The sequence below is a fragment of the Coloeus monedula genome (genome assembly GCF_965178545.1).
Source record: "Coloeus monedula genome assembly, chromosome: 4".
In the NCBI taxonomy this organism is placed as follows: Eukaryota; Metazoa; Chordata; class Aves; order Passeriformes; family Corvidae; genus Coloeus; species Coloeus monedula.
Window position 1 is genome coordinate 46457533 of NC_138784.1, and position 14374 is coordinate 46471906.

The window sequence follows — 14374 nt, forward strand, 5'->3', positions numbered from 1 at the left end:
CTATTCTTAGCCCCCTTTATAGGCACACAAAGTACGGCACAGAAATGTCACTTGCTGGGGCGGGAGGAGGGTTTGTTAAAGAGGACAGGACCGCTGTGTAGAATCGTCCTTTACGACAGGGCAAGCGAACCTGCGGCTGTCAGCCCCGCGCCAGCTCTTCACATTCCCACCTCAGTCAGCTACTGCGAACGTCCTGATTTCTTCCCTTCCTCCACCCCACCCCCCGCCTTTCCCAAATTATTTTTATTCGTGCTCAAAGATCAGGCGGAGGCTTCGCCAGACCCTGGACGGCACCACCTCGGGACGGGAACCAAGCGGTGACTTCAGCACAGGCAGACGAGAACCGCCGGCAGGCAGGAGAGCGCCCCGAGGGTCACCGCCAGCGCCGATCGGGCGCTGCCAGCCGCGGCCTCCGGGGGCACACCGGCCCTCCCTGCCGGGTGTCCTCAAAGTTCCCAGCGGAGCCCCCCACAGCGGGTCCCGCTCCCCGCCGCTCCCCCGGAGGACGGGGCGGCGCGGCGCCGCCTCCCCCGGCCCTGCCCTGCCCAGCCCTGCCCGGCCCGGCGGAGGCGGTGGGCGGCTCCTGTGGCCGTGGCATAAACGGGCGGCCCCTCCCGCCGGTGCCGCTGTCCCCGCTGGACGGCGGGGAGGAGAGCAGCGCTGCCCTGCGATTCGGGCGGAGGCTGCGGCGGCCGCTCTCCAGCGGAGGGGCTGCGCCTGGCGGCGGCGGGGCGGGAGCTGCGGGGCACGGGCGCGCCGCCTCCGGCTGCCGCGGCCTCACTCGCGCGGCGGCAGCGGCGGGAGGCTCCGCCGGGCTTCCCCATTGTCTGCCCGCGGGCGGAGGGCTGCGCTGCCCGCACGCCCCCCACCCTCGCCTTTGTGTGCTCCGGCCGGCGGCGGGGCGGCGCGGCGCCCGCCGTGATGCGCGCTGCGGGGCGGCGCGGGATGCGCGCCGCTCGGTGAGAGGCGGGGAGGGACCCAGCCTGTGCCCCGGAGGCTTTTCGCCCGCAGCAGCCGGAGGAGGGGGACTATGGACTGAGCGCATCGCTGTACCATGGAGTCGGGCATCCGCTTGAGCACGCTCTGCCTTCTCCTCTGCCTGGGGCCAGGTAGGCGGATGCTGGACCCGCCGGGAGAGTACCCGGGCACGGGGCTGCCGGAGCTTCGCAGCGGCGATGCTCTGGCTCCTGGGCAGCCGCAGGTGCGGAGGGCGGCGGCGGGGCTGGGGGGGCTCGGGAAGTTGCGGTGTCGGCGGGGGGGTAACGGCACTTTCTGGGTCAGTTTCAGGCTTTGGCGTGGACCCCTCGCTGCAGATCGACGTGCTGTCCGAGCTACAGCTGGGAGGCTCCACGGAGGGCGTGCGCCAGGTGCCGGGGCTACACAACGGGAGCAAAGCCTTCCTCTTCCTAGGTACGGCCGCCCCGGCCCGCCCTGCCCCGCAACTCCGGCCGTGGCCGTCGGGCCCCGGCGCCGCGCACGTGGCGCGGCCCCCCCAAGTCCCCAAAACGCGAGAGGTTTGCTCGCTTTGAGACATCCGTATCCCGTCCCTTCCCTTCCTGCTCGCTTTTCTTCCACTCTTCTTTACAGCTCCCCTCCCATTCTTTTAAAATCTTTTTTTCTCTCACCCCATTTTTTTTTTCTTTGACTGGTAGACGCTTAATTAAAGTACAGCAGGAACGGGGATGGCAGATGGCATGTTTTGTGAGTCGTGGGGTGCGGTGATGAATAATAGCACCACCCACTCTACTGCTTTACTTGGGAAACGCTAAACATACCCCAGTTCCAGCTAAGGAAAACCTCACTGAAAGTTTTATGTGAATCGAGCAAATTGCTGAAATGAAGTGCCCCGGAGGAGGGAGGCAGATGGCTGGCAATAAGAACACCCTTTTTTTTTTTTTTTTTTTTTTTTTTTTTTGTCAAGAGAAAGTGGCCCTTTGGAGCTTCCATGACGTACCCCTCCTGTGAAACAAAGAATGAGTTTTGGTCTCTTTTAGTGCTTGTGATTGTTTCTTTGTTAATATTGGGAATATAAATAAAATAGTAGTCTTCCATCTTTCAAAAATACATTTATGAGTTTTATTAGAAATTATTAAACTTTCTTATATTGTAATTCATAAAAGACTGTAAATAACAGTTAATATCTCGTTGAATATATTGGCATTGGTTACATTTCATACACTTGCTCATTATCAGTGTGTTTTTGAATTACACTTCAATAATATACTGATATCTTAAATGAAGCTGGAGTCAACAACATTTTCAGGAAAAAAAAATATCTTAAAAAAAAAAAAAAGCCTAAACCTGGCCTTTAGAGGCAAGTCTCTTCTCTGAAAGATGATTAAATGCTCCTTATAATCTATGACTAAACAAGAACAAGGAATATGGCTCAACATCTGATGAAGAACAAGCAAATCTCCACATAAGCTTGCACTTTTAAGATAGGGGAACTTGATTGTGTCATGTGAGGAGTTTCAGCTGGATCTGAACAGATTTCTAGTGCAACAGGCAAGAGGCTGTGTTTCACATACAGAAGAGCTATTAGTCAAGGGAGATAAGATCTGGAAAGGGAATTTCTTTTTCATGTTTGCATTAATGAGGTAATTTATCAGAAGCTAATAGTTGCCAAAGGCGCTTTTTTTTTTTTTTTTTTTTTTTTTTTTTTTTTTTTAAGGTGACCTCTCTAGCGGTGTTCTTCCCCGGAACAGCCAGCATGTGTCACTATGGACATGAATGTGGAGACACATGGGCCCATGCGTTCAGAAACACTGGCACATGCTGGCTTTAAACATCTGTGATGGGCTTGTGGCTGCAGAGCGGAACCCTCTGTGGAGGGGGTGACTGCTTAGAATGGCAATGCATTTGTGTGTGTGGGATTTGTGTCCTAAAATAGGTGTAGTTTTTAAGGTATGGTTCTGCGTTGAAGCCCCATTGTGCTATAATAGATTGGGCTGAGGGAGTGGGGGGAAGTTAAAACTCACTTTGTCTTCAGTGGTAATAGGATTAGAGGTTTGGAAGCATAAGAGTTTCTTGTGTATTTTCCCAGTGTCAGCACAAAAAATTACTGGGTTACTAAAGAATTTTTTTTTCAAGTTTTTCCCTCTGTCTTTGCAATTACAAGTGTACATAGTTCCCAAATGGGTTAGCAGTTTATTTGTAACAAAAGAAGACAGGAGTTTTAAATTTTCACAGCAACCTTTTTATTTTGTTGAGAACAATTGGGGGAATAACAAGGATGAAAACAGTTGTGTCTAAATGGTGGTTGAAGTCACTAAGGGTCCCTTAGGAAGTCTTTAATGCCCTGCAGGACTGGAGATGATTTTCCCTGCTACTGCATAAGATGACTGCTGATTTTGTTATAGTAAATGTGGTCTTTACTGAGCAGAGATATTTTCATTTTTGAACTTGCATTTAGAAATAGAGAAATTTCCTTCCTTTACCAGACCACTGGGTCCACTTAGTAATTTTTGTTCTGTTCTTAGAACTTGCACTTTAGGAACACTGCTGCAATATATGCCTCTTAATGTATGTACTTGCAGTGTGTGAATTTCAAATACATGTATGTGTCGACTTGAAATTTGGTTTGTCTGTGTGGGTTTTTCCTTATTTCAGCTAAAGCCTTAGTCCTAGATAGAAAAGATTTTGTGAGAAGGACGCAAATGACTTTAAATGATTTGTGAACTTACTCTGGAAGCTCTAACTTGTGATCCTTTGCCTCTTGGTTTCTTCAGATAGCGAATCTTTTCTCGTATCATATACGTATTTATGACACTTTAGTATGTTGTCTTTTTGATAGACCACATTCTCAACTGATGTAAAGCCTTACTTTACATAAGCTTAAATCATTCAGAAGTCCTAAATGCTGTTCTGTATTTTAGAAGGAAATTATAAATGTGGCATATTGAACTGCCAACAGGTAATAGACAATTAAAGATATATGATGGGATAATTATACATATAGTTACAGCAGAATAGTCTCTTTACTTCTAGGAAAAAAGTCAGTTTTGACTGCTTAATTAGCTGTAACATCAATTTTCAGTATAGAGGTTTAGCATCTAATTGGCTGTTCTGACAAATTCTCCCTTGTGTAATTGACTTTTCAAAGGTACTTGTATTTCTAGGCCATATAAAACAGTGAGCAGTTACTCTCTAAAGGTGGTTTTAGTCTGTGACTGTCCAGTCAGGGTAATTTGGGTTGCTCCTCATACAGTTCCTGATTTAGAAATAATTTTAGCCATTTGAAATTTGCTGTTACTTGGACTTTTTGTGTGTGTGTGTATTGGACTTCAGTAGATTTAGGTGCTGGATTCTAAAGCTTTTTAGGTGTTTGATGCTCCTTAGTTGTCATGGATGGTAGCAACAGAATGCTGCTGTAATCTGGCTCTAGTTAGCTGCAGGGACTTCTTTTTCTGGAAATGTGATTTGCAAAGTAATTGTAAAACGTTCCAGTATAGCTTGTGGGAAGATACAATTATGAATAGAAAACAGGAGGAAGTCTTCAAAAATGTTAGTATTGCTGTATGTGAACATCTGCCAGCACTTTCTAGCCAACAGCAGATATTACTATGTCAAAATATGTTGAGAGGAAAATTATTCCTCTGCTGGTCAGAGCAGCAGAAAAGAAGTCAGAATATATATGACACAAATGTCTCTCTGTTGGCAAGTGTTTACATAAGTCAGTGAAATTTTCAACACCTTTGTTCTTCTCTTTGCAAAACAAGGATGACACTTGGGTAAAGCCCAAACCAGATGGGTGGACTGAAGTGTAATTAATGTAGCTAAAGCAGGCTTTTGGAGAAATACAAATTGTCATTCTCATAGTTCTTTTTTTGTGATTATACTGTATTAATATGATTTGAGGAGATAGGTGAAGATGAAAGTCCAGTGTAGCTATTTTCCTATGCAAATATGGAAGTCATATTTCTACAAGAGCACTTGCTGCATATGTAACTGCAGGGAAATTTGAAGAGGTAGACAAAATCACAACAGAGGCTGAAGGATGATGAGGGTTTTGGATGAATGACTCAAGTCTGTGCCAGGGGATACAGCATTAAGCACATGCAAGGTCTCAGTGAGGCTAAAAATTTCAACTGGCAGTAGGAAATGGTGTTCTGAAGTGTGACAATCTAAAGAAGGGATGCAAGAGTAACTTGGTCTCCTCTGGCATTTCATTAGGCAATAGCTTTTTGTCACCCTCCCTTTAAATTCTGCATTATATGTGTTTTATAGATAGAGTATTTCGATAGTCTTTCTGGGTCTTTCTTGTTGAGAGCAGATACTATGCATCAGACTACCTTTGTCCAAAGAGAGTGTGTGTGTGTGTAGTAATGGAGTCACCTTCCAGTTGCCTCCAGCACTAGTGGAGAGTGGTGGAAGGTACACTGTAAATCAAGTGATGAGAGGCAACAAAAATGAAAGCCAGGTGATGTGTAAGGACAGTATATGCCCATCAAAAGGTGTATATTCTCTTCAAAGAGAAGGCTAAAAGGTGGGCAGAAGAGTGCAGTCAGATGGTTACAAACACAGGAATGTGTATTTAAGGAAAAGATAAAAAGGACATGCCAGTCATGAAAATGTGAGAGCTTGTGTATCTGAATGCAGAATTTGGAATTTATTCAGAGGTTGTTTTCTTGTTTAGTTTTTTTTTTTTTTCCTATGACAGCTAGGGTATATAACTCATAATATGGTTATAAATAATATTTTGATATTTCCAAAGAGGAAGGACAAATTTAGAGGCAAAATATGGTATATTCTGATGAGGTTCAATATGTGCTATAAGACACCAGAAAATAATTTAATATGTCAGTGGGATGAATGAAAGGGCTCAGCAGTACTGTTCTTTGAATTGGTGCTGGCCAGCACAAACTGCTGGCAGAAAAAAGCCCCCTAAAATAGGCCTCTTGGTAAAAGTGATTTGTTACCTGTTATTGTATGACTGGATCATTAGCACATTATGTTAAAATACTAGGAAGACAATATTACTCTATTTTATATCCCTTTGGAAAGTTCACTCTATTTTGTCTCATGATGTCATCTCTGAACATTTACTAAATGAAGGAGCTAAAAATAAAGCCTTAAAAGCAGAGGTGAGTAAACTTTCACAGAAACAGGATTTACATTGCCTATGCACTTCACACACTCAGCTTTTTCCTTGCCACCTGTCATTGAAACTATGGACAGATGCTTTCTCCAGATTCCAGCTGAGCCTGCTGAAAATACTACTGTTCCCAGCTGCTCGTCACTGCCCAGAAGCTAGAGGTTACTGTCCACACAACTTTTCCAAAGCAAGAGATTATATGAGTGTTCCCTTGTCTGCTGATGGCAAAATCAGCCAGCTTCAGGAGTGACCCTGGCTGACTGCAGTGACATGGATTAGAGAGTCCCGTAAAATCCCCTTTCTCCAGCTGTACCCATCTCCCAGAGGAGTGGTAACAGACAGCTGAGAAAGAGTATGTTAATGCTGCCAACTGGCTTAGCTGACTGCAGAGTGAATACCCATCTGCAGCATTTTTTTTGTCTTGCATGCAAACTGGTTTCTCTCAGAAACACTGAATCCTCAAATTGTGGGACCTCCAGCAAAGAGATCGTCTGTAGATAGCAAAAGTTTTAATCAAAGTTTAATTTCAGTAGGCACTGGCATGTTTTTTGATGTTAGAAATGCCTAATGTAAGCAATTGCTCTATGACAATGTGGTAGCCAGAAAGGTTTTGGTGTATCTGGAATAACAGCCTAAGCTTTCCTTTGCTGCCTTCTACTTCTGGAACTTTCTAAAGTCACCTCTGCACCTGTGCAAACAGGAACCATTGTGGTAGAGCACTGCCAGGATTGTGATTGATGCTGCTGGGGAGCCAGGCTGGGTGCTGAAGGAGAGCCCTGAAAAGCTGGGCTGCTTTTTCTGGAGCCTGCTGGTCTCACTGCTCCTTTGAGACATCCCCTTGCTCCAAAAGAACTTAATATTCAGCATCCTCCTCTGGGAAGGAGGAGTAGTGGTAGCAAGAGGAGATGTTTGTGAAGTGTCTGCTGCTTGAAGACCCTACCCAAAAAAGGAGGTAGCATGTGAAGATCCATTTTCCACCCTAAACCATGAATTTTAATGCATAGAGAACTATGACGCACTTACCCCTGCTGAATAGTCATTAATATGCCAAATACTGGAGATGGTGGTGTGTGCTAACTGGTTATGCTGGTTTATCCCTTAAATAAAGGGGAAAAAGTTATGGAAGAAAGACATAAATATCATGGGCTTCTGATTGATGCTTGTAATGGTACAGCAGAGGGTAGGGCTGAGAAATGGAAAGCTAATGAGGATCTAATGTACGGCAGATACAGAAACTCAGAAGAAAAGCTTGTAATCCCAGAATGTAGTCATTAGTGCAGAGTTGATAGAAAATAATGTTAAGCAATGACACAAAACTTGGCCTGTGGCATTTGGGGATTGCAACTGTCTTACGCTGAAAGTTTCAAGTAAATATTGTTGCTGAGAGTGTGTATTAGGCCTTACTATCACAGAAGTATAAATGTTAAGCACAAAGTTGTTTTAAGTTCAGCTCTAAAAATTGTCATTATTCATCCCAAGGAAAGGTATTTTACACAAAGTGTTATTTTGTTGTCCTTTGTTTTGTTTTGTTCTTTTGATTTTCTGCAGTGGGCTTTTTCTGGGGAGGGAAGGAAAATAATCTCAGATTAAATGTTCCCTCCATAGCCTTTAGGGTTGCCTTTTTTTTTTTTTTTTTTTGTTGGTTGGTTGTTTCCTACTCACATCTCTTTCCGTGTGTCTTGATATGGGCTCTTGTCACCTTTCAGTCTGTTAAATTCCAGCATGACTTTGGTGGCTTTGCCTGGGCTTGGTAGGACAGCTAACATCTCCAGTCTCTGATACTTCAGTCTTTGGAGTGAATTAATACCTGCATTTATTTATCAGCAGGGTGTGACTCTATTTAAAGCAATGTTATGTTTTATTGTGTTCTTGTGGACTTGAGCCTGTGCTTTTCACAGCCAGGTTGCATCTGATGCCTGCAATAAATTGACATCCCTGGGGGTCTGTTTTCTGTTGGGACAATCATGAATCTCTAAAACTTTTTTTTAAATGAGTGTCTGGTTGTTCAGGTTAATGCAAATAACCGTGTATTGTTTATACATTCAGTATTGCCTCAAACATTTCATACTGAAGAATGGCAGACAGAATTGCATTTGCTTCTTCCTGCCTTTACAATGAAGCCTCTTCTAAAATATTCAAGTACAAAATCCTTGTTGAGGCTTATATTATCTCAGGGCTCCACCTGGCATTTTTGTTGGAAAGCTGAAGATGAGTATGACGTACAGCTCTAGGGCACGTATGAAAGGGGAATACATTAAGACAGTGTCAGTGTGATGATGTGGAGCAGAGCCCTGGTTGGCCATGAGAAGGGACCTGATAGTCAGAGGAGTGGGGCCAGAGAGCCTCTCTCCATGTCAATGTCCCCATCAAGAGCAGGCAGGTGCAGATGGCTGCTCACCTGGCAGCCTCTCCTGGCAGCATGGCAGGGGACAGTGGTGTTGGCTGAAGTTAATAGATGTAATGCTGACAGCAGGACAGCATCTGTCCTGCATGCCCGAGAGAACCCAGTAGATGCAGCACGTGTGCCCCGAGAGAGAGGACAGTGACCCTTCTAGGTAGCTCTCAAGTGCATCTTTCTATATTGCTGGGGAAAGATTGCATTAGCAAGTGGTAGTGATGGGGGAAAATGAGGTCTTGCTACCCTTACATAGTTGCTTTTGCTGTGGCATAGTTCTGTAGTCACAAAGTGTGCCTGAGACTTGGCTAGGTTAATCTTTCTTTTTATGGTTTCTCCCCCCACAGCAGCATGGCTCATTCTCCAGTGAGATTTCACAAAGGACAGCAGCATTTCCTACACATCCCTTTTAGATCAATCACAATATCTGCTTTTCCCCTACCTTTTGCTTATACGATGTGGGAAATAGGTTTTCTACTCTCCCCTTCTCCCCAGCTTATGTTCTAGTCTGTATCCTCCAGGGTATACAGGTGCTGGCTTGGAAAAATAACTCCAAGTATGGTTAACTTCACTGTTTCCACTGAGTCTTAAGGGAGGTACAGGACTGAGTTCATAAGTTATTTAAAACTGTTGGATAAGAGCTGGAAATTTTATATAGCTGTCATGGAAAACTGTACTTCTGTGTAGTGACTCTTCCCTATATTTTGTCCCATTTGGTTTTGTGCCAAGGTGCAGATCCACTGAGCAGTTGTATTCTCCTACCTGTACTGCTGAGGTACAGCTGAATAAGGGGTGAAAAAGGATTTTTCACTGTTTGGTTCTTTTTTCTGTCCCTCTGTTTTGTCCAAATTCTTCTGTATTTTGTGTATGTATGTTCAAGAAATGCTATTTTTTTCCATCTTGACATTGTCAAATGGTTTCCTCTCAGGAAAATCCAAGGAGAAGTATAAGAAAGGGTACTTTAGTTTTTAATTTTTTTGCCTGGACATGTTTTCCACAATAAATACCTATTATGAATGTTCACTCAGATATTTCAGATAGAAAAGAATTTCTGTAGCCATTTTCAACGTGGAAGAATTTTACAGCAAAAAATTCTTCGTATTTGTTAACATTTTATTTACTTTTCTTTTTTGGTGCATGCTTTTTGGGGGGGGGGGGGGTATGTGATGCTGATGACTTGAGAGATGTGCAAGCTTAGAAAACTGATCTTTAGGTTGAGGCATCCCATGAGTTGCTGCTTGCAGCTCTGGGCTGTTGTAAGGTGCTAAAGCAATGGGCATGGTCTAAAGGGACCAGCGGACTAAAAGAGACTTCTGAAGACACAATGTTCAAAAGGCTTTTAGCAGATTAACATATTTGCTGCAGCACCAACATTGCTATGATAGACTGTAATGTTTCCAAGGGAGCCATTACAATCAATATTGCTAGCGATCCATAACTGAGAACTCTTTTAGTGGAATTTGAGTGGCTATTTCCTTCTCTGAAAACATGGAGTATAGTAAGAAAAAGACCTCCAATTGTAGAGATGCTCACTCTGTTAAAGCAATATTTATACAATTTCCCCAGCATAAATGCTTATTTAAGTATAATTAGATGATGGCATAACATCCGCAGTGTTTATCCTAAAAGAGAAGACATGTACCAGCCTTGACTCTGCCTGGAAGTCCATCAGTCTCTAGATACAGCTGTGTAATGATCCAGAAGGGTTCCAAAGGATCTTTTCTAGTTTTGAGGTCAATAATCTGTGTTTTAATAGCTCCCTAAGCATGCATTTGCATATTGTGCCCTGGCTGTTCCAAAGACACTCTTAAGATTTTCTGTAACATTAACTAATATGCCCCGAACTTGAAATAGTCCCAAGATTTGCTCAGCTCTCATTCCAGGAAGAGGGTAGACTTGAAGAAAAACCTTGTGTACCCTGTTCAGTATTGCTCTTATTAAGGATCCCTGCATACACCATTAGCATAAGGAAAGCATATGGGAGTAAGAGATCTGGGAGGTTGAATTATTTAAAAAAAATTGTGTCTGGGTTATTGCATTCACTCTGGGTTTCTGCATTTCCAAAAAAAATCAATGAATTGCAGGGACTGAAGAGAAAAACAGCACATCTGATTATACAGTAACAAAAGCACTAGCTTAGTAAGAAAGCTTTTGAAAGAACTTGAGTATGTACAGCTTGTCCAAGAAATGACAAAAGTATTGTATGATAAGTGTCTAGTATTAGAAGATTCTTAGAGGTTTAAAATGAAGGAATTACTTAGTATTCAAAGAGCTAGAGGTAAGAGTAATGATACTACAAATGGAGGGGATTTAAGATAAAAGGAGACTTTCACAGTGAACTAGTTTAGATTGTGGAATAGCTGCTGAAAAGAAATGCTGGAAACCTCCATACTTTTGATTTTTTAGAAGATAGCATGAAATAAAATATCTAGGAAACATTAGCTTTGTTGTAGTCGCGTTACATTCAGGTAATAGGCTGAGGAATGGGCAGATGACCCTTTAAGTCTTTCTGTACTCTGGAGATCGGGGGTGAAATTGATCTAGTATAGGGAGAGTTTTCAAAGATACAAGGTAGCATCAAACACCTGGTACACAATTAAAACCAGTGCCTTTGTACTCTCCTGAAACTTGTTCTTTGGTGCACTTAAGTATTTTTTGATGATGCCTGAGTAAAATAAGCCTACAAGAGCAAATTACGGTTTGGAAACATCTTAAAATTTTAACTTATCCAAGCTTATAAATTTGGCATGAGTTTAAACCTGTAGCTGGTTCATCAGGGCTCGTGGGCACATTCACAGAAGCATGGACCCCATTAATACCTGACTTAAATGAAAACTTCTGGACAATTTGAACTGTGGTCTTTTTCTCAGCTTTCTTGAAATCTCTGGTAATGGTTGGCTTGAGTCTTCCATGTATTTTCTACCTGTCTGCCCTGCTCACAGCTGAGTTGTGTACATGGTATTCCTTGGTATCTCTCCTCTTTGATGTGCCCAATTCAAAACCTTCTAACCTTTCCTTTTCCTGCCATCAAAACAGATAGCTTGTGAGTAGAGATTTTTCCAGATACTCCAGTATGGTTGGTGGCATTGGTGTCCTTCCTCTGCCCTCAGGTGTGGTCTCTCTGCCCCTTCCTGTTTCTGCTGGTGCTTGAATTCTCTTTACAGTTCACTCTCCTACGTTCTCCCCCCATCTGCTGCTGTTTGCTCAGTCTGCTGCTGGAGACCTGTGACTAACAACAGATGTTGGATGTGTCTGGCGTGCTTCAGATACTGTTTTTTTTTCCAGTGGTGGCCTCCCTCCCCCTGCCCTGCTCTATTTTTGCTGTTAGGATACAGGTTTAAGTTTTGTGGAGCTTTCTGTCTGTCACTGACTGTTGGCCATTCTCCTGTGTCAGAAGCTAATCTTTCATGCAGACTGCATGGTTGTGGTTTTCTGCAAAACGATCTCATATTAATGCTTTTCTAAGCTCACCATTGTGTTGTGTGAAAATAAATCAGCACTTAAATTCTTAATACGTAGAGTTTTGGTGAGCTGAAGGCAATTAAGCCTAATGTGGGCAAAAAGAGTTATAACCTAGAAAGCCAGAGATGAAGGAAAACTAGGATGAGAGATCCAAATCACTACCAAGAGGGAGAAACAGATTATTCATGGAGAAAAAAGGTAAACCTTCTAGGTCATCCACAAATGATTACAGTTGGGCTAGATGGTCTCAGGAGGTCCTTCCCAGCCTAAATGAGCCTGTGAAACACAGGCTGTAGGAGTTAGGTCCTCAAGAGCAGCATACTGGTCACAACAAAATGAGGTTTTGAGAGAAAATGACTGAACAGAGAGCATGAGTAAGTCTTACTGACACTTGTACAGTGAGAAGCAAGTGAGAGGGAGACATGGTGTGTTGCTGAGAGGGTATTGGAGTGCCTACACCAAGCATGATCCTAGTTCAGAGGTGCCATGATAGGTGCTGATCTTATACAGTCTGTCATTGTATGATAGTTCACCACTGGAATATGATATATTTGAGAATTTGAGTTGTGTCATATCTTCAGAGAGACAAGTAGGGCATGTAATGCAGCTTGATCTACATCTAGCATAATCTGCTTGCATGATTTATTATTGCAATCAAGTTTGTACTTTATTGTTTTTAATTGATTAGGCTTTGTTTATGTTTGGTAGCCTGCATTTTCATTTGGAAAAGGCTGGCAACACTACCTCCTCCTCCTGTCCTCCCCCTTGACGTGACTTGAATAACTGTTAAAATCCTGGCCATGCTATACAATGAGGGACTGAAAATAAAATCAGTCTTTTAGCAGTTCTCATGTGTGTCATGCCCTTATTACAGTACCAGTAGGGCTGCAAGACGATGCATTGTTTTTCTTCTGCTCTTCAGTGTCCCAGTGTTAACAGCATTTCTTGGTGTGATATTTTTGTTTGTTGTTAGGTCAGTTTGACACAAAGTGCTCATGTGACAGTATGCAGCCAAGCATAACTAGGTGCATATGCCAGATGGCAGCTGCAAGGAAAACAAGGCAGGCTTGGTTTTCTCCACAGGTTTCAAGGTGTTCTCAAAGCAGCTTCTAGAAGGATGCTTTGTGCCTAAAGGGAGTTCTGTGTGTGCATGTTTATATACACATATATATTTATAAAGCTGTAGTAGCTGTAACCTTTTAAATACAGCTGGAACCTCCACTGAAATGAAGAAACAAAAGAAATCCCACTCTGTGCTATCAGTGTCCTTGTTCAAACATAGTAGGTTTTATAGTGGTAGTGGCTGTGAAAAACCTAAACAACATAATTCTAAGTAGCAGTACTTATTCTGTCTATGAGGGAGCACATACAAAGCATCTTCAAAACTTAAAAGGGATTTAAGAATAGTGTTGTGAGTATAGGCTAGGAAAAACTGGTCATGAAAAAAAGCTATTGCGTTATATAACTGATAACCTGGAACCTATAAATTACCAGAAAGTATTTCAGTAATAAATACATGGTGCAGAGCATACCATGCAGCACATAGTTTAGTTTCCCAGGAGTGGAATTTCAGTAACAAGATCAAAAGTCTTTTATCTTCATTATTTTGCTGTCATATAATGGGTATATAGCACCCATTATAGGGGTGCACTCTCCTGGTGATAGTATCTAGCATGATGACATAGTTTCTCTGAAAGGGATGGTATTTCTAGTGTACAAGGAACAGAAGTTTTCTGTAGCATGTATGCCTTTAAAAATTCCTGATAGTACTTTTGTATGTGTGGTGCTTCTCTGTGGGTTGATCTATACATTTCTAAAATTCATTTCAGAAACGTTCAGGAGAGCACAATCTCATTTTCTGTGGCAGCTTGGTAGGAGTTGTTTTATTAACAATCTAGTGTGGCAGGATCTGTACTGCTTGTTAACAAATCAGCTGTTTCAGCCTCCTGTGCTGAGAATACAGACTTCTATTCTGGAGTCCTATACATTCAAAGTTCAGGTTTGCCTGCGATTAGGTTTCTTATCCTTGCAAAAGGTTGGAAAAATTGTTAGAAATATGCTATGGTAGATACAGTCACTAGAATATTTTGTGTAACTATTTATCTTTTATTTACTCTTTGCATACTGATTCCAAAAGTCATGAAATCCTTGTTCATGGACCTGACATTTTTGGAAGAGCACGCCTGACTTTTTGTGGTGCAACTGGGCTGCTTTACATTACAGGAAATTATTCCCACTTGTAATTCTGGTGCAAATTCCTTTTTTGCCAAAGGGACAACAGCCCAAGGGAAGATGAAAGACGTCTAAGTGTCTTAGGACTGTGCTCTGGTAGGTTAAGCCCGAGATTGACAGAGCCGTGGTACCTAACCCGTCGCAGAACGAACCTTGCCTTGGTTTCTAGAAGCAGCCAGTTGGTATATAAG

The 14374-nt window shown here is 42.9% G+C and overlaps 1 protein-coding gene across 1 annotated transcript in view; it reads left to right on the forward strand.

Annotated features, from left to right (window-relative positions):
• Positions 1-1054: 1054 nt before the first annotated feature.
• The window catches only part of NELL2 (neural EGFL like 2), a gene marked incomplete at both ends in the record, with an annotated part of 139731 nt that continues 126411 nt past the window's right edge, over positions 1055-14374 (forward strand). Inside the window, 2 exons of the mRNA XM_082279796.1 lie at positions 1055-1109; positions 1282-1410. Coding sequence (XP_082135922.1) covers positions 1055-1109; positions 1282-1410 — 184 coding nt within the window. The remainder of the gene's footprint in view (positions 1110-1281; positions 1411-14374) is intronic.